Raw genomic sequence first — 21,198 nt, forward strand, 5'->3', positions numbered from 1 at the left:
ACACCCTGAGGCCCTATAAAGGCCCTATAGAGGCCCTATAAAGATTTAACACCAGGCCTTACAGAGCCTTCAGCAGTGAGAGGTCAGGGATGGTGCTGCACGTCCCACACCATGCATGAGTGCCTCTCACAACAAAGAATTGGCCCAGAAGGTCAGTGCTCCCAGCCTTGAGGAACTCTGCATTAGAGTATATACACCCAGAGGTACAAACTGCATTGATTTAATCTCCACCTCTTTCTGAGGAAGATTTATATAACTCACCTATGTTTCCATCTCCTGTTCGCTCCACAGAGTGCTCTGCATATAAAAGGTATTCACTTAATGTTTCTTGAATTGAGAAAGTGTTAAGTCTAGGCAAACAACATTAACATAAAATATTACAGAGGTATGGAAAGACTAGGAGTCCTAGGTATTATTTCCATTTTGGCCATTAACAAATTATACTTTCCTAAGTCCTATTTTTTCTTAGTTTCAACTTTCCAGATTTGAAAAATAAAAAGATTTAATTAGGGGACTACCGATAACACAAATGCCTATTATGAGAGCCAGATACAAAGCATAAGAATGAAGCACTCAAGAAACATACAAAATATAAGATACAAAGCATAAGAACTAAGCACTCAAGAAAATCTAGTACAGATAATAGACATCTGACAGATATTTTTAAAGAAAGATAATTACAATGAAATGTACATGACCGGTAAAAGAACAAAACAGGCATTATTTTCTTTATCAGGGCCTTCAACTTCTAGGACAGCAGCTAGGACACAGTAATTTCCCAAGTAGTATTTGTTGAATGAGTTACTGAACCCACAAACCTATAAACAAGCCAATGAAAGATAAAAAATGAAATCTATGGACTCAGGGACTAGAGGTGGGAAGGTGAAGCCTAAGAAAGGCCGGGCCAGAGTTGTGTCATTGTTTCTGCAATTAATAAAGACAAGAGCAACGTACAGTTTCCACAGGCCATAAACTGAAGGTGAACACTGATTTTAAAAAGGAAAGGGGGGGGCGGGAGGTAGAAATCTGTTGTGATGACAACAGGCAGAATCCAGCCCAAGAGGATAGCAGAAAATCTCTGAGAGTCTTAGATGGAAGGTAGGGATTTGAAATCACCACACAAGTGAGATGATGAAGCAGAAGGGTTAGAGGACAGGAAATATGAAAGAACGCATAGTGGGGAAAAGGCGGGTAGGGCTGGAGTTTCAGGAGATGGTAGGTGTCACCATCTAATTAGACATTTTCATCACAGTTTCTGTCTAGTTCTCCAGTGCTCTGAGTTACATAGCAAGCCCTCTACCTCACTGCCTCCCTGCCTCAAAAAAAACAAAAATAAAGAACTTTCTACTTATACCATAAAGGTGAAAAATTAGGAAAAAAATATACAGGTGGATAGATGTGTGCACTTTACATGTAAGAGTCTGTCACAACTGAAAATACAGACTTGATTTTGCAGCTTTTCAATAATTAAAACATTTTAAAGCAATTCAAAGCATCTACCCCTAAAGTACCAGTGGAGCTTCAATTCTGAACCTGCATTTAAGTTCTGAAAAGATTACGTTACACTACTAAACAGGTTGTGCCTAGTAGGAATATTTTAGGATGAACTATTTCTTGACCACCCACCAGACTTGACTTCTGAACCCTCTGACGATTAGTATGTGAATCCACAACCACAGACAGTGCTGAAAAAACTGGCTCAATGTAAAACAAGGAGGATCTCAAAAGCAAAACCGCTTGCGGTCAAGAGCCCGTGGTGCTAGATCTGTAACTGCTGCTGCATGTAGCACTGCTCCCAAAGTCCAAAGGTTAGGGGCATCAGGAAGCTGACCAAAGCACGATGATGGTGCGACCTGCAGCAAATACATCTAACGTTTTCACTCAAGTACTAAAGAATTGTTTTCAAATTAAAAAAAAAATCCCATAAATTAGAATAAATGTGTGGTAAGAATCTGCACGCCTAAATGAAACAGAAATGGGAAAGATACATGTTAAAAACAGGAGCGGTAAAGGAAAACACAGACTTCTAAATATGTATATGCAACTATAATAACAATAAAATATTTTGTTTTTACCTTAAATGTTGTCAAATGAGGCAGGACTACAGGCCATTTGACAAGGAGAATGGTTTCTCGTATTCCTGAAAATCTGTTTTTCCCCTCTTTAATATTTAAGAAACACACACACAGGTTGCCGACAACTCTTAGAGAGCGGCTTGTGTTGTAGTTTCCACTTCCCCGGCTGTGAACAAGTGCATATGTGAGGGCTGGTCGTGCATGCACAAGCATGTACTTTGCCTGCATTAAATAAAATCACAACACAACACCAACTACATCCACTCATTCATGTGTGCCTGCAGTCCACCTCGAGGAGACTGAAAATATAAATACAAGCTGCTATTTTGGTGTGATCACACGAATATGGCAGCTTGTGTGTTTTTTTTTTTTTCTCTTTAACATTTTAACACTGGGCAGATTGTCTGCATTAACACAAACCAAAATCAATTCTGCTCTGAAACTGCTTGTAAGATCTTCATTCCCCTAAGGAATTTTTTTTTTATTTAAGTAAAAAATGGGCTTAGAGGAAACTGTATAAAAGAGACCAGCATTTAGGAATCTTAACTTTGTAACGTGCAGTGATCAATGTCAGACCTGAGGACTGGCAGTTATTTTTCTCAAAATGGGAACTTTGGAGAAGATGGTCTTTAAGAAAAAATTTAAAAACCAACAAATTCACTTTGTAAAATCACTTCTGTGTGTCGTTAATATAGGAACAATTTTCAAGTAGTCTAATTTCAAGCTGCCCACTACAATGTAAGGTGATAAGTAAATTCAACCAAAAATTCAGATGAGACTTGTGTATGGTAAAAATTCACGGAGGTACTCCTAACGGCAGAGGAAGGAAATAAAAGTATTTAACATAGACCATGTCTAAAAATTCACCATGAATAAAAAATAAAATGCAGACATTCCTATCATACACAAATATGTAACAATGAATTAGCTATGCAACACTGTCCAGTAAAACTTTTTATGACAGAAATGTTCTACATCTGTGTTGTCACATCCAACAGCCATCAGTACTTGAAATATGACTATTGTGTATGAAGATTTAAGTTTTAATTTCACTTAATTTAAATTTATATAGCTGCATGTGCCTGGTGGCTACCAAAGTGGACACCACATGTCTACAGTTTTAAAAAGGGAATTTTAGCAATTATGGATGAATCCGCAAAATATTAAATTACAACATAAAAAATACCGAGAGGATAAAGTCTACTTATATACATTTGTGTCTAAAGCTTGATCCATACATAAACTATAACCAAAAGGAAGCACTAAAATGTGAAAGTCGAATTCTTTTTTAAATTAGAAAAAATTTTTTTTCTAAATTTTTCTTTAATGTTTATTTTTGAGAGTGAGAGACAGACACAAGTCGGGGAGGGGAAGAGAGAGAGAGGGAGATACAGAATCTGAAACAGGCTCCAGGCTAGGAGCTGTCAGCACAGAGCCCAATGCAGGGCTCAAACTCAGGAATGGAGAGATCCTGACCTGAGCCAAAGTTAGATGCTTAACTGACTGAGCCACCCAGGCGTCCCAAGAAAGTTGAATTCTTGAAGATCTAACCATATCGTGGAGAATGTAATGAAGTGCTGAGTCTAACTGCCTGAGGTGCTATTGCAGTAACCCTACAGTAACCGGAAACATAAAAGACCAAAACTTGAAGATGCTCACTACTATATCCAACAGGCAATCAGATGAACTTTAAATACACTCAAAATTACAGCGGTGATAGTTACAGAATTTTAATCTTTTAATTCAAGAGACAGGAAGAAAGCAGCCGAAGAAGAAATGATACTATTTGGCAATAGCTTATAAATATGTTAATTTGCAAATGATATTATATACACTACAAATACACTTTCAGAATAGACCTTGATAGACCAAATAACAGACTTCTTTGGCATCTAATGCAGAAGGGATATTTTATTCTGAATTCAATATTTTCCATCATTTTAAATAATACTGTATTTCATTCAATGTTACAGCCTTTGAAGCATGGCAAAATTGGTTCAGAATGGACGATTCAAGCTCTGAATTAGAAACACTGTAAATTGGAAGCTTCTTGATTTACCTTTTGATTATCAGTTTTTTCAGTAATAAAAATGAGAACAGTAACAACCTCATTAGGTTGAGATAAGGAACAATTAATTGAAATGAATACAAAACGCTTTGAGGCAAAAAAGGGTTAGTAGAATAAACGAATATTAAAACTAGTTGAAGAGGAGATAATATTTTAATACAGTGACATATTCAGATCAAACAAATTCAATAATGATGGCAACAACACAGCTTACGAGATGAAATTATCTTGTTTAAACTTGGACTAGAAGGCTAATAACAATATTTTTTTTAAAGCATACTTATGTCTCTGAAGACTAAGAATGTTAAAGATTGTTACTACTAAAATTGAGCAATACTGATCATCAGTGATAAGATTCACAATCAATGAGCCTTTAGTAAGCATCGACTTGACTCTGCAGGTGGCACAAAAACAAGATTAGGTCCATGCCCTCTAAGGGGCTATCAGTAGGTTTGAAAGAGGAGACCTGGGCTAACCCCAGAGCTCTCATACATACTGTTTCGATTACAGCACCAGTTATATTGCACTGTAACTTTTGTGTGGCTGCTTTCTCTATTAGACTTTGAGATTCTTAAGGGTCCATGCCATATTTATCTTGGCATCTCCAGTGCAGGTCTAAGTAAATACAGGACTCAACAAAATTAAGTAATGTCATCAAAATGTTATTAAGAAGTTCTACTACAACACAGAATAGACACAAATTATTTCCAATTGTAAAGACTGGAAAATACTTCATGAACAGGGTGATGATGAACCCAGGCCTTTAAAAATGAAGTTTCAGGAATCCAAAAGGGAGCAATGAGAAGGAGCGGCATTCCAGCAGAGGAGAACCAAGCAATGCAAAGCATGGAAAAAGGAAAGCACAAAACCCATTCAGGAAATAATGCAATAATGCTAGAGCACTGGTCTAAAACAGAACTGTAGAAGGACTTCAGGTTTCTGGTTCTGCATCTAAGGAACCTGAACATCACTACTCCATCCTAAGAACAAGTAAAAAGCCGAGCAGACTGAAAAACCAACAACTCTTCTTGGATCTGTAAGAGAGGGGAGGACACAGGGCAAACAGACAGGCAAACATGGGCAGTCACACGTTAATCAGAGCACAACTCCTAAGCAAAACCCTTGGCAGGAACCAGTGCAGGATAGGAAAACCTGAACTATACTTAACCAACTGCTGGGGTGGACAACTCTGAGTTAAATACGCCAAGGGACCTGACAATAGGAAGCCCCCCACCCGCCCAAACACCTCCAAGAGCTTGACCAGGCTTCCACAGTAAACAAAAAGATCCCCTCGGCTTCCCACAGGAAGAGGGGGATAGGGAGAAGGAGCCATTCTGAACATAGCACTCTGTTCTAAACAAAATCTGCCTTCAGGGAAAACCAGTTACCCAGAGCCTAATCTGCTGGGGTATTATTAGACCCTAACTGACCTAGGGGAAGGGAAATACCCAACTCCAGTCCACTTTAACTATCCTGTCTCATCTAAGGAGGTGGAGAGAATTAGAAACAGATGCAGAACAACAAAAGAAGAAATATTTGAAGCAATAATGACAGAGGAATTCCCCAAATGAATGTCAGACACAAAACCACAGATCCAGGAAGGTCAGAGGACACTAGGCAGGGTAAATGCCAAAGAGCTGTGCCTAGGCATATCATCTTCCAACTACAGAAAATCAAAAAATATAAAGGAAGAACATAAGAAGGAATAAGTAAAAAAACTTTTAGTTTTCTTATTCTCAATTGATATAACAGATACCAGTTGTTTAACATAATAATACCAACAATGTATTCAACCATGTACGCTTATATGTGTGTATATATACAAACATTGGTATGAATATGCTTATATATAAATGAAATGAATAATAGCAGTGTTACAAAGGATAGGAGGAAGGAATTAAGATTACTCTGTTATTATAAAGTACTCACACTGTTGGTGAAGTGGTATAGTGTTATTTGAAAGTGGATTTGGATTACCTCAAATGCAAATTGCAAACTTTAAGGCAACCACTAAAAAAAGTAAAAGAAGTACAACTGGTATGCTAAGAAAGGAGAGAAAATGAAATAATATAAAATGCTCAATTAAAACTTCGAAAGGTAGAAAAAGGGTGGAAGACAGTAACAGGACAAGAACAAAGTAACAAAGAACAAGGTACAAAGAACAAAGAGCAAAGACAAAGAACAAGGTAACCAATAGAAAAGAATAACAAATATGATAGATAATAATCCAAGTGTATCAATAATCACTTTAGAGGTCAATGGTCTAAATGCGCCAACTAAAAGAGATCATCAGAGTTGATCAAAAACAGGACCCAACTATATATGCTGCCCAGACGGAACCCACTTTTAAGTATAAACACACATTCAGGGGTGCCTAGGTGGCTCAGTCGGTGAAGCAACTCTTGAATTCGGCTCAAGTCATGATCTCACGGTTCATGGAATAGAGCCCCACATCAGGGCCCTGGGCTGACAGTGCACAGCCTGCTTGGGATTCTCTCTCTCTCTCTCTCTCTCTCTCTCTGCCCCTCCCCTATGTGTGCACATGCACGCTCTTGCTCTCTCTCAAAATAAACTTTAAATATAAAGACACATTTAGATTGAAAGTAAATAAATGAAGAAAAATATATCATGCCAACACTAATTAGAAGATTTTTTTTAAAGGGGCATTAGCTAACAATAAAGGGGTCAGTTCTCCAAGAAGACATATCAATCCTTAACATGTATGCACTAAACAAGAGAGCATCAAACTGTGTGAAGCAAAAACTAATAAAACTGCAATGAGAAATTTAAAAATCCACTATCATGGTTAGCAAGTTCAACACCCTCCGTCAGAAATGGACAGATCTGGCAGGCAGAAAGTCAGAAGGATATAGGTGAGCTCAACATCATAAGTCTACTGAATATACTAATATCTATGTACTTCTTCCACCACCAACAGCAGAATACACAATCTTCTCAAACTCACAGGGAACATTCACCAAGAGAGACCACATTCTGGACCACAAAACACACCTTAAGCAATTTGGCAGAGAGAAAATCATGCAAAGTCTGCTCTCAAACCACAATAGAGATAAACTAGACATCAGTAACAGAGAGAGAGCTGGAAAACTCTAAAAGAGAACCATCTGTGTGTTAGGGGGTCTGGGTAAGTCCGTTCTTGCGCAGATCACAAAGAGTCATAGAAGGCTTTAGATTAGGCAAGTAGCATGACTCAAAGTGTGCTTTGAGAAAATAAGGCTGGAACACATGGATTCGACTAGAGGAGAAAGAGAATGAATCTGAAGAGAAAACTAAACAAGTGAGAGACTCTAGGAAAGAGGTAAAAAAGGACTTAACACAGGGCAGTAAAAATGGAAAGGAATTGATTGAACATGAGAAATCTACATATAATGACATTCTAACCCATATTTACAAATATAAACTGCATATCCTCAATCTATCTACTCCTAACCATCTTTATTATTACACCTTTAGTCTAAGTCACTAACACTACTTAACTTGGGATACCACAAGACTCCTCGCTATTTTCCCAGCTTCCTTGTGGCTCTCTATTCACCCCACTGCACAGCAGCCACAATGATCTTTTTAGATATCACACCTCTGCTCAATATTCTCCAATGGCTTCTCATTGCAACTGCAATAAAATCCAAACTCCTTACTGTGGCCTGCAGGACTGCTTGACCGGCATCTGCTTTCTCGCAGATTTCCCCTCTTACATCGCTTGCTTCCAGCCGTACCTGCCCCCCTTCAGTTTCTCAAAATATTTTCACGAAGGGACTTTGCACTAACTGTTCCCTCTGCCTGGAATATTCTTTCCCTAGATCTTCACAGGGCTGGCTTTTAAAAATTTTTCATATCTCAGCTCAAATGTCATCTTCTCAGAGATGTCTTTTCTAATCACTGTTCCTAAAACAGCCATCCCTCTAACTATCCTATCACCCTGCTTTATTTCTTCACAGCAATTACCACCCTCCACAATCATCTTCTTTATCTATACATGCTGATTGTCTCACCCCACCCCCATCCCTCCAACACTAAAATGTATATCCCATGAAAGCAGGACCTTGTCTGTCTTATCCGCCACTCTGTTCCCACAATGCAAAGGATAAGCCTGGAACATAGCAGACATTCAGTAAACATACATTCCAAGAAACAGAATTCTTATCACAGATGCTAGTGAATGAGTAACACTACATAACATTCACTGAGCTGTATTTCTTCCTTTCTTCCCCTATGGCATAATGAGGTGCTTTACAGACTGGATTGAAAACCTTGGATTTTAGATCATGTGGTGCCTTATAAAAAGAGTGTATTACCTAAAGTAGTATAATTATTCAAGCTATTTGGCTTTTATCATTAGGCAATTTGGTGGCTTAAAGTGAGATTGACAGTCTTACCATACAAGCTAAGTCATTTGCCATAGAATTTATACAGAGATGGCAAGGAGACTTACTTACTCTAAATGTGGAGGAGAACCATGGGAGAGGCTTCTGGGGAAGAAGATGTGCAACCCCCTCCATTCTATGCTGTGAACTATAAGGTCTCCTGACTGCCGTCCCTGAATCTCAGGATTGCAAACTGAATTAAAATGTACCAGTGGAGACCAATTATAAGAAAAAAAGTCAGCCATATATGTGTTATACACACACACATGCCCAGTTTTATATGAAAAATACACAGAAGATATAAAACCAAATAGTTCTTGGGGCGCCTGGGTAGCTCAGTCGGTTAAGCATCGACTTCGGCTGAGGTCATGATCTCACGGTTCATGAGTTCGAGCCCCGCGTCGGGCCCTGTGCTGTCAGCTTGAAGCCTGGAGCCTGCTTCAGATTCTGTGTCTCCCTCTCTCTCTGCCCTTTACCCGCTCACACACCCTCTCTCTCTCTCTCTCTCTCTCTCTCTCAAAAATAAATAAAAAAAACATTAATTAAAAAAAAAATAGTTCCAAGAACACAGTTTTCAAGAAGTAACACTTTCTCACACAGCAAAGCAGAAATGTTTGCGCTAAGTAACCAAAATGATCAACAGGCTCTCAGTGCCACTTCCTATGTGGTTTGGCTGTCTGAGCTTTATTTTCCCCTTCTCTTTGTTTGTTTTGTCTTTTAGCCAATGTGGCCAACAGGGCCTCTGAGTGTGTGCTTCTGCTCAGTGCCATGGTGCCTCTTTTCATTTGGTAACAGTAGAAAGATTGGTCATAATCCTTCTTATTAGCCACTTTAAGCTGAAGATGTCAAAGTTTCTAAGATAACTGCCTACCAATGTTTTAAAAAAGGGATACCTTTACTGTTTGGTCAGCAATATATACCATGCATTTTGTTTTTAAGAGGTCTGCTTTATTGCCACTGATTATACAGTTACTTAAACTATTGGTGAGGAAATTCATTTTTTTGTTTTTTCTAACAAATATTTGAGTGTCTTCTGAGCACCAGTATAATGGCTTTCTACTTTCTGAAACTACATACTAGAGGTCAAGCATTGCCACCCAGCTCCTCTGAGAGTAGTTTCCCTATTATCGGTTACTCCTTGGTTAACCAGATAACTCAGCTCATCAAAATGATCCCATACCTCTCACTCCCCAACCTGCCACCATTGCCAGTTACATACAGTTCCATCATACTCTGAACGTTTGTTCATTCATTCTTTCTTCCTTCCTTTCTTGCTTCCTTCCTTTCTTCTTTCCTTTCTTCCTTTCTTCTTTCCTTCCTTCCTAACTTCCTTTCTTTCTTTCAAGTAAGCTCTAGGCCCAACGTGGGGCTTGAACCCACAACCCTAAGATCAAGAGTTGCATGCTCTACTGACTGAGCCAGCCAGGCACCCCTCCACTGATTTTCATTTTATTTTATTTTATTTTTTTAATTTTTTTAACGTTTATTTATTTTTGAGACAGAGAGAGACAGAGCATGAACGGGGGAGGGTCAGAGAGAGGGGGACACAGAATCTGAAACAGGCTCCAGGCTCTGAGCTGTCAGCACAGAGCCCGACGCGGGGCTCGAACCCACGGACCGTGAGATTGTGACCTGAGCCGAAGTTGGCCGCTTAACCGACTGAGCCACCCAGGCGCCCCTGATTTTCATTTTAAAATAGAAAATTTGATTTGTCCAATATGTAGTATAATCTTAATAGCAGTCTATGTCATCTGATTATTCTGTGTTTGGGACCTAGAAAGAGATGAATGTCAGAGAACCAGAGGCCTTGACCTTGTTGTGTAATAGGTCTAGCAGGAACTGAACTAGCAGTGGGGTAGATGTGCAAAGCTGCAGAACGAGCGGGAAGAAGGCACTAGGGATATCCATGACTCTGCAAATACGTGGCGTGTCCTAGATCCCGCTGGTTAGATCAAATTTACTAACATTTATGTAATTGTTTACAGTTTAAAGTGTAAACGTATCAAAATACTACGTTTATTAATCTACAACAGTCCTTTGAGGCGGTTAACTATTATTCCCATTTTACAGAAAAGGACACTGAGGAGGAAAGACATTAGTTGAAAGTAATCTGCCTAAGATTATACCGTGTGTTGCTAGAACTTATCTTAGGACCTTTCTACACAAATTCCATGTACTTCCCACTACATGATCCAGCAAAATGAAGCCTAATATATAAAAGTTACAGATATTAACTATGTGCTAAGTAAACAACTCTTGCACGCGGGAAATACTAAGTAGACTGGGAGAAGAGTTTGTTTGCAAACCTGAATGATTTTGAGAGAGAAATAAGGAGGGTAAAAATAATAGTTGTCATTTAAAAAGTAATTTGGTTAGAAAGGGATTCAAAGGTGTAAAGCAAGAGACAAATTTGTCTAAGAATACTAGTACTATGACAACATAATATAACCTTAATCAGAGCACATGACTTCAAAATTGTTGAAAATTGAAAAGTGGATTAAATATTATTTTAAGATTATCAATATTTTAATTTATTTTTAAAAAGAGGAAACTGTATTTTAAGAATAGAAAATAATCGTTACTACCAAAAATGGCCAAAAAAACTTTGTTTTGAACACAAGGAAAATACTGCATTTATTTAGAGCTTCTCTATGGATTTTGTATTTTGCCCAAGTTACAAAGAGATAACATCAATTTGTATCACTGGAAGTTCTACATACGTTCTTTTGACATCTTGTTCAATCATCGATCGAAGTTCTTTATCTTGAAAGAATTTGTTCCAAAGACTCTGAAATAAGGAAAACAACCTATTTAAAATAATCCCACACCTTTGCTTGACTTTTATGATATCATTTAATAATTTAAATGATCAAATTTATCCTTCTCTGAGTTATCATTTCACATTGCAAAGGAAACCTGAAATTGGAATAAAAATATTAAAAACTAATCTCAGAAGCACATTCTTATACTAACATCAATTTTTCCAGTGAGACATATATATAGTATGTATGTATATTTAAAATTTTTGTATCATCTATATAAAATGAATGATAGCTTTACTGCCATACATCCACTACTTCCCTTACAAAAACAAAGAGGTCTGCTTGGGTTACAGCAGGGCCATGGACCAACTGGTCTCAACTTGAACCTCACCTGAACTCCCAATGCACTAAGAAAGACACAGGAGTTTTTCTACAAAGCTTGGTTTCATGACCAGATAGATGTTTAGATCTACCTAAACATCTACTAAAATGTGAATTTAAGTAAAGTTTTAAAACTTACTTAATATTTTATGTAGCTCTCCTATAGACTATGTTGTAACAACTATATGTATCAGGAAAAAAAAGAAACACTAATATTAGGATATTAGCTGGAAAATATTTTCTGTTAGCAGGGAAACAGGAATTAAGAGCAGTGACCGAAGAAGATACACAATACCTCTAAGGCAGTAATTATTCTTAGTCTTCACTGGAATATGAGTGGAGACAGGCTGATCTTTTTCATTATCTTTAAAAACTTCTTTTTTTTTTTTTTAATTTTTAATGTTTATTTATTTTTGAGAGAGACAGAGCATGAGCCGGGGAGGGGCAGAGAGAGAAAGAGACACAGAATCCGAAGCAGGCTCCAGGCTCTGAGCTGTCAGCACACAGCCCAACGTGGGGCTCAAACTCACGGGCAGCGAGATCGTAATCCGAGCCGAAGTCGGATACTTAGCTGACTAAGCCACCCAGGCACCCCTCTTTAAAAACTTCTGAATAGTTACTTTTCTTCTTGGATTAGTCCACCAAGTGAGCCCTATCTATCACCAAGTGAGTCCACCAAGTTATCATAAAGAGAGGCTTTCCTAGCCTCCCCACTGCCCACTACAAGCTTGATAAAACAGTTCTATCCCCCTCTTTATGCTCTTTGGTTTTACTCTGAGTTCTTATGGTCCCCTGAGACTTCTCCTCCATAGTGCCATTCCACAGTAATACATCATAAACTTCCTATAACAGAGGATGAATACAGTATGGAATAATTTCCATCAGGGTTTAGGTCATATAGTATACAGAGTAAAAAAACAAAAAATTAGTTGGCACAAAATAATATTGCTTTCATGGTGATTGATAACCAGTTTCATAAGCATATTCTTATGGGCAAAAGAAGTTGAGATATGAATAAAGATGAACTTTACCCCTTCGTCCTGTGAAAGAGGATTATTGATCATCAAATCTTGCTGGCCAACAACCTTTCTCGGGTTTGTGATGTGCTGGCAAAGAAAAAAAGAAAACACAAAGATCAGAGTTGGACTGATCTGGACTTGAAAGCATACATTAAGAAAACAATTATATTAATTAAAGTACAACTTACTATTTCTTTAACGTTGCTATACCATGCTCTTAATTCTTTAATTCTACTTATCCACTGACTTTTATCTTGAGGAAGAACACAAAGAAATAGCTGTCGAGAAAAAAAAAAAAAGGAAACTTTTGTAAAAATCATAACAAGTAACAGGTAAAACTATGCCAAACAGAGTCACCTGAAAACTGAAAGAGATATTCATATTCATTGTATTTCATATTCATATCATTCCAATTCCCAATAAAGTATATTTGGGAATGTTTAAGAAATATACATATTTGGATAATTTAAAAAGTGAACAAAGGCCAAAAAAACAAGATCACAAAAGCTACACCACAAAATTCAATCAACCTCCCCTCCAAATTTATATTAAAAATGAACAAGAAGAATTCATTGAGGTTCAAGTATGATTCCCATTTTAAATTCTTATGTTAATGGGCTATTGACAGACACAGAGTCCCATCATTAATCTCAAGGCTTAAGATTTGTCTTAAAACAGGCAGGTAAAGGACAGAGAAGAAACACCTGAGGGCACAGCTTGAGAAACGAAGTGATTCCTTTTACAGCAGAAATGGAATCTGCAACTGGCAATCAGCATATGAAAATAACAAGCATTCTTAAAAAGACAAATTTGATTTAATTTAAATACAACATTAAAATAAATCTAGATTTGAGTTTATTTTTAGCAAGCGAATGATACTGAAAGTTAAACAACAAGGAATGGGGGGCGGGGCACAAATGTGTGTATACAAATAGTCTAGCAGCAGGTCTCCTGCCTTTACTGCCTGCATCTAACAGAAGAAAAATGTATTTTAATTATTAAATCTAAATTATTAAATCTAAAACTGTCTAATACATCATGTGTTTCCTACTGTCTTTACTTGCACAGACTCTGTATGCTTAATTTATGCAGATAAGACCTAAAAAACTTTCAGTAGAAGTCATTTCAGAAATAAGTCTAAACCTGCATTAATTCATTTTGAGAGGACAAAAAGGGACAATATTTCCAAGTAATTAAAAAGAGAAGTACAGATTATTACTAGTTTTGGTAATCAGTGGCCCTTTCTCTTAAAAGACTGACCTAATTTTCTTTTACTTCTCTTTCTTGCTGCCCTTTGCTTTGTGTTTCTAGGAAAGAAACGAAAGGAAAGAAAGAAAGAGAGAAAGAGGAAAAATCTTTTCCATCTGCTGCTTCTGAAGTGAAAAGGGAAGGTGCCTCAATGAAGGCAGGCACTGGATACAACAGGAACCTGAAAGTAAAACCGCCTCTACTGCCCACCTTCAAGGACGTCTGCCAAAACCTCTGGGGAATGCAAAGGTGTTGCTTTGAATTCCACACCATCAAATGAGATGAAAGAATAGTTATTTCAAATGACTCCTTTACCGTACCAGTTATTCGAGACTAAGGTGGTTCAACCTTATTAGTAAATGTTCTATGAAAGATAAATATGGATGGCCAAAAAATCGAGAGTGAAGTCTCCTGGAAAATTCAGTGATCCCCTGCATGGGTAATCTCCCAGGGCATCAGGTAATGTGTTGATATACTGCAACCACAAACTGTAAATAAATATTTTCTTCTTACCTTCCAGCAAATGCTGCGGAACCTGCTGCTTCTCAGCTGCCCATTAATCCCCTTCTGCCTTATTGTTGCCAAGTAATTGTTGTTTACAAATAGTTCTTCCCATTCTTTCCTATATGCAAGAAACCAAAAGCATGGGGATCCCTTTGTTAAAATTCTCTGCTTGGAGAGGAGTGCTACAGGAAATTAATTTTAAGTAAGTCTAAGAAATGCAACTTTTAAAACGTATATATTTAGTTGTGTACTGTTTCTGAATGCATGGCTGTCTTTTTGGACACAGTTCTTCTGTAGATTTAATGAATATGTAGATCGCTATAATTATGCCAGATACTGAAATTCATAATGTCTATGGAGGCTATTCCATTTCGTCTAAAATGTTGGTAGTGCAGTTCAGTGAAACAAGAAAAAAATGAATATTAATATAAATATATGACGGCTTTAGCCACTGACAAAGATATACCTGCTCCAAAAATACACAACACAAAGGGTAGTGTTGATTATATTGGCTTCTCACATGAAATATCTGTTTAAATGAACCCATTTCTCTTTAGTGTCAGGCTGGGGAGTTAAATATAATAGAAGACTACTTTCTTTAACTTTTAGTGCTATTTACTATTGAAATCTCGGCAACTTCTTTCTACATGATCAGTTTTAAAATTTTAACAGGTGCAGGCAAATTTGAAAAAAAACATCAAAAAATTAAAAAGCCTCACTGTAAAAACTGTTAAAGGCAAGCTTGAGTACCTTGCAGTACCTATGGCTGAGTAGATAAACAACTGAAATATGCCTCCCAGGCACGCAGACACCAGGGGCCTAACACCTGTGCCTCATTAATATACAAGTAAATCTGCTCTACTGGGAAACAATTGGAAATTAATTGTCCCAAACCATTTACTGAATTTGAATAAAGAAAGTAGACCTAAATTCCTTGCATCTTGTACCAAGCTAAACATCAAGAACCATTCGTCAACAGTTGAGGCTACTGAGCACAGATTTATGAAATTTCTGAGTTCATAATGCCACAACATACTTACAATTTAAATTTTATTATCAAAGCTGAAACCCTGGCAAGCTCTTCAGTGCGACTTCCTCAAAAGAAAGCCTTTACAAGCCTCCATCAGCCTCCTATACGTGCAACTGTCACTGGCCAGACCCTACTCGTTTTGAGAAAAGGACAGCCTTGACACCATGCTCTTTGGGCCAGTAATGCAACCTACTGCACACCTACAGTTAAAAAAAACAAACCTGACTGTGAAGTATCTTCTGCAGAGTTTTCCAGAAGAGTGACCAAGGCAATGACACCCTCCTAACTGCCTCAAACAGGAGACTTTCCAGTTCAGCCCTGCAGCATTGCTTCCCGCCCCCCGCCCCCACCCGCCTTCTGCCAGGAAGGGCTAGTGGCTAAGGACACCAGATGAGATAAGCACTCCAACCCCATACTGGAAGAAAAGCATTCCTACCACCATTCCGTGAAAATGTCTTACTCTCAACACTCCATTCATAAGAGAAAGTCATGTTTCATTTTTATTTTAATGTGCATTTGTATCATTAGTGAAAGTGAAAATCTGTCATGCTTTTGAGTCACTTTATTTCTTTTTAAAAACTTCCTTTCTTGTCCTTTGCCTATTTTAAGCACCATAGGAGAGTGGTTAAGAGAATGGATTGCAGGGGCATCTGGGTAGCTCAGTGACTTCGGCTCAGGTTACGATCTCACAGTTTGTGGGTTCAAGCCCCGCATGGGGCCCTGAGCTGACAGCTCAGAGCCTGGGACCTGCTTTGGATTCTGTATCTCCCTCTCTCTCTCCGCCCCTCCCTGGCTCACACTCTCTCTCTCTCAAAAATAAATAAATTAAAAAAAAAGAGAATGGATTGCAGAACCACACTCAGGGGATAAAAAGAAAGCCATGCATTCACAGAAACAGTACACAATTTACTAGCGACTCACTAGCTATGCAAGCATGGCCAAGTTACTTAACCTCCCTGTGCCTCTGTTTCCTCATCTGTAAAATGAAATAATAGCCTACCTCAAAGAATTATTATGAGGACTAAAATGCATGGCAAGCCCTCAGAAGCATGTCCAGCATATCACATTTTTTAAAATAAATATTAGTGTTCATAATAATTGTAACATTGTTTTTATTTTAGTGTGCCTCATTATAGGTCCAAGGGAGGAGTTATTCATGTTAAAAATACCACAGCTTTGTCTGCCACACATATTTTTAACCCAATTTCTTGATTTTCAACACAGTGAAACTTTCAATTTGTGTACTAATTTAAACCTAACATTTTTTTCTCTTGATGCTCTTTCTACTGTTTTCATGCTTAATTCTTAGCCACTCCAAGTTCAAAGAAATGTTTACTGAAATCTTTATTTTTATCACACTAGTCCATTTGTAATACCTATAATTTTTTAAAATATATTGTCCATTTCCCAACAATGTCATCATATATTATCCACATCTCATATTCAAGTTTTTATCCAGTTTTAGTAATACTCAAAGATGAGATAAGCAATGAGTACTTCTCAGAAAATGTATGTCTAAATAGCTTGCGGTCTGCAAGCAAAAAGCCCAGATTTTAAATGCATTCTGAACCCAAGAGGAATCAAAATACGTGCAAGACCATGCATTTCCATGGCCTGAAATCACCAATACGTTCCAGATGAGAGGGAAGTGTGAGGCAACTTCCCCAGCCTCTCCCCAAATCAGCTCCTATTCACAGGTACCAAGACAGTGCGAAAGTAGACACAGCTGGGGGCTAGATTCATTGCCATCTTGTCAAGTTAAGCAGCCTTTTAAGGTCAAGTTACATACTACTTATGTAATGAAGGATAATTATTTGTTAGCTTAAATAAGACCCTAGGCCTTGATTACAGTGTTGGTAAAGAGAAAAGGAGACTGAGGCATGTGAAATGGAAACATTATCTTTGGAATTCACAATCATTTAAATTTATTCATGGTACTTATAGTTCCAATTAAGGCTTAACACCTCAAACTGATGACTAGCCCTAACAACAGAGGAACTTATAGAGGCCACAAGATAACTTATTGTCTTTCTCCTCTATGGAATAGTGTTTTATTAATAAACAGTGATACAGAGTAACAATAAACACAATAAACATTTAGTGCCTACTATGTGCTTAGCACTCACAGACATCAGAAAAAGCATTAAGTTATGTAAACCAGTAATAATATGGTTAAGGCGAAGCACTCTGGTAGTACAGAGAGGGCAGAAATAGTTTTACAGGGGTGCCCGGGTGGCTCAGTCGGTTAAGTGTCCGGTTTCGGCTCAGGTCATGACCTCACGGTTCCTGGGTTTGAGCCCTGCGTCGGGCTCAGTGCTGACAGCTAGGAGCCTGAAGCCTGCTTCGGACTCTGTATCTCCCTCTCTCCCACTCACACTCTGTTTCTCTCTCTCTCTCAAAAATAAATAAACATTTAAAAAAATTTTTTAAAGAAATAGTTTTACACCTAAAAATTAAAACTTCGTGTAGAAAACAATAGTAGCACTAGAGGTACTCAAATGCTACCCCAAGAGCTGGGCTGTTAGAGCTTGAACAGTCCAAGCTGAACCAAAATACAAGTTTTTTACAATCACAAATACAAATGGCGAACTACTCCTGAACTCAGAACAAGACATGGAAGAATAAGTTATTTAGGAGTCAGTGAAGGAATTTTTCAGATTAATTAACAAAAACAAAAGAGAGGTAGTTCCTAAACTCTCATATCAAAAAAAAAAAAAAAAAAAAGTATACAGTGTGCCTGTAACAGCCAAAATCTGACAATGATGCTATTAAAATGCTAAAAAAAAATCCTGATATGTTAAAATATATAATATTTTAAGTAAATCACTTTCAACCTTTACAACAACTCTCCTGCAGTGTATATTTTTAACCCCTCTTTATCAGTGAGGAAACTAAGGCTCAGAAAAATTGAATACGAAGGAAAAAAAAGAATTAGTAAAAGCATCTTCCTGGAATAACATGGAAACAACACTAAAAGGGAAACATACTGCAGACATCAAAGTATAAAAATGGCCTCTCACAAGAAGGCAAGACAAGAATATGACCTCAGATTTTCTTCCTTAGAGTTCTAGTTTTTGAGAAGGGTACAGAGTCCAAGGGTACAGAGATAAGTTTTCACCAGTTGGACTGAGAAAATAAGTCAATAGCTCCTGTGAGTGGTTAAAAACAACCTGGGGTATTTAGGTGTGGAACCACTCACTGCAAGGGAACAGATTCTAGAGAGACACCTGGGCCTTAAGGACTCCCTTGACAAAGCACTTGTGCCATCTAGTGGCAACCACTAAGCCTTGCAGGCACTGGGTCCCTAAAAACAACCAGCATCTAAGGAGGGAAAGGCAAATAGTGGTTTCCTTTCTGCAGCCAATGGTAATGGATTGGTAGTGACTACCATGGAAGCACTGTGTCAAGAAGGATTCTGAGGATACCAGGTGCTCCTCAGAGAAGAACACTGTGACTGTTCAAAAATGCTGGCCTTGAGTGTTGAAGTCATTTCTAAGTAAATGAAATCAACTTTTGCAGCAGCAACTGAAGGAGGTCTCTCCTCCAAGAATACCTATTTAGGTAGCTAAGACTCTTGGCAATGTGTTTTTGTTTTTGTTTGTTGATATGGAAATCAACTAGAATATGCAGTGATAAGCTGCATGATCATAAAGAGATCTCTATTTCTAATTATATATATTTATGTAGTATTTTCCCAAGATATGCACATAAAATTGGTATAAAACTAGTTAGTACTTTCTAAATTTAATTAAGTACTTTGGTAACCTAAATAATGCATAAATCCCTTGATTATGTGGCAATTCTGGACTAGAAAATTTCTGAATTGTTCCACATGATGACATACTAGACAAACAATTTTATAATGTCCATTTTATATGATGATTTCTAACCCATTTTCATGCATTACTTGGGCAGGGAGCAATGTCTCTATGGGGCTAACTAAAGAAACTCAAACAACTAAGACGACTGAAAACAATTCAGAGACTACATCCCGTCGAGTACTGAGGATCGCCGATACTTGGTAAAGAGGAGACACTCTGGTTTTCACTGATAAAGAAACTGCTGAGGGGAAGGTATAAGGGACTATCACCACGGGGGAACTGCAACAGGTCACAGAGAAGGGACACCTAAGAGGGAGGAATGGTAAGGAGGTGGTATGGTGAAGCAGCTCCGCAGAGATGATCCCATCCTTTACAAGGTCAGCTAGTCCTCGATCATTTCATTTTTGGAGACCTGACTAGACTAATAGCAGCACTAAAGGCCAGGCTAAAATAAAGGTGATCTTTAAGCAGAATGAGACCAGAGTTAGATGCGTAGAATATTTGACGGTGTGAAAGCACAAGGTAAGAAAACAGTTTTATGATCCTAAAGCGCATGGCAAATTTGAAACAACTGCCAATGAATTCCCATAACTGCTTTATCAGATATGTAAGTAAAAGGACACAATAAACTTTTAAATCTGTATGGAAATATATTAGTTATTTTTACTAATGAAAGGACTGCACATAAATCCAATATTCCAAGTAAAAGAGTATGTAATTTTATGCCATCTTAAGTATGATTTTAAAAATACTATTCAAATAGAACAAGGAACATCTAACTAAAAAAAAAAATCAATGGAAATATGAGAAGTGTAAATTAGGTATGTCAGCATCAGACTGTAAAGTGTGGCACCAGATATGGGTAAGCTACAACATTAGGACTGCAGGTGCCAAGATCAACCAGATAAACACTGATGTTATCTATAATTACCTCATTTTTAGCTTAAATCACAGGTAATGAGGGAACTCAGAGACTCTAAAAGGCAATTAGAAACTGTACTGGCTTTTTTGCTTCCTGTATCAGGAATTTTTAAAAACTTACTTTTATTTAAAGCTTTTTTTTTCCTCCATAATGAACCATCAGGGCATATCACTTATACATATATAAATAAATATAAAAACAGAATGCACAATTACTCACAAGCTTAAAATGGATTTCTTTCTATGTCTAGGTGAAATATGTTCTCATATGGTGAGGCTCCATTGAAACAAAGGCAATAAATAGTTCACTTAGTGGAGGTTTGTTAAAATTAATTTATGATGATGCTCTGATTTGGGTTTGGAATTAACTCTGAATTGAAAAATCTTGAACTGCCACCTCAATATCCACAAGGACACAAAGAACTGAGCTAGTTTTGGACAGTCAGATAGAAAATTCTTTTTCTAAAAAACATGGATCATTTTCTTTAAAATATAATGTTTAAGAGCTTCTAAATTCAAGATCATATTATGTAGGGAAAGTCAACAAACATGCCTTTAGAAAAGGAATCAAGAAAAGCTGTATCACAAGGTCACAAAAAATTAAGTATATAATAAAGGTCATTAGACTATCAAAGGAATGGCATTTAGAAACGAGGTGAGAAATGGATCCTGTACCAAACCATCTCTATTAAGTTGTCTGGAACGAATATAGTTTATATTCCATAGTTCACTGATGTTTCTTGTATAAGGAACTCCTGGAGACACCTTCCTGCAGACTTCTCCCACCTGCGTTCCATCCCCACTGCACCACATTTACCTTGCTATTTGGATACGAGCAGGGACTTGATACCTAACTCTCCGCATGATGAAGAATTTGCCACACAGTCTATAATGTAAACAATACTATGAAAGAAATGCTTATAGAACTGAGAACAAATTATTTTGCAGTAACTCAGAAACAGGCATTTATTTAGCAAAATCTGA

The 21,198-nt window shown here is 37.5% G+C and overlaps 1 protein-coding gene across 10 annotated transcripts in view; it reads right to left on the reverse strand.

Moving 5' to 3' along the window:
* Positions 1 to 21,198, reverse strand: part of TBC1D5 (TBC1 domain family member 5) — a 530,924-nt gene that overhangs the window by 224,734 nt on the left and 284,992 nt on the right. For 8 of the 10 annotated variants that reach the window (XM_053221498.1, XM_027061904.2, XM_053221496.1 and 5 more), the window contains 5 exons: positions 14,452 to 14,560; positions 12,879 to 12,968; positions 12,703 to 12,777; positions 11,249 to 11,316; positions 262 to 297 (listed from right to left, as the gene is read on the reverse strand). In XM_053221498.1, coding sequence (XP_053077473.1) covers positions 262 to 297; positions 11,249 to 11,316; positions 12,703 to 12,777; positions 12,879 to 12,968; positions 14,452 to 14,560 — 378 coding nt within the window. The remainder of the gene's footprint in view (positions 1 to 261; positions 298 to 11,248; positions 11,317 to 12,702; positions 12,778 to 12,878; positions 12,969 to 14,451; positions 14,561 to 21,198) is intronic. The other 2 variants (XM_027061912.2, XM_027061914.2) reach the window with 1 other exon arrangement.

Source organism: Acinonyx jubatus, chromosome C2 (genome assembly GCF_027475565.1).
Source record: "Acinonyx jubatus isolate Ajub_Pintada_27869175 chromosome C2, VMU_Ajub_asm_v1.0, whole genome shotgun sequence".
In the NCBI taxonomy this organism is placed as follows: Eukaryota; Metazoa; Chordata; class Mammalia; order Carnivora; family Felidae; genus Acinonyx; species Acinonyx jubatus.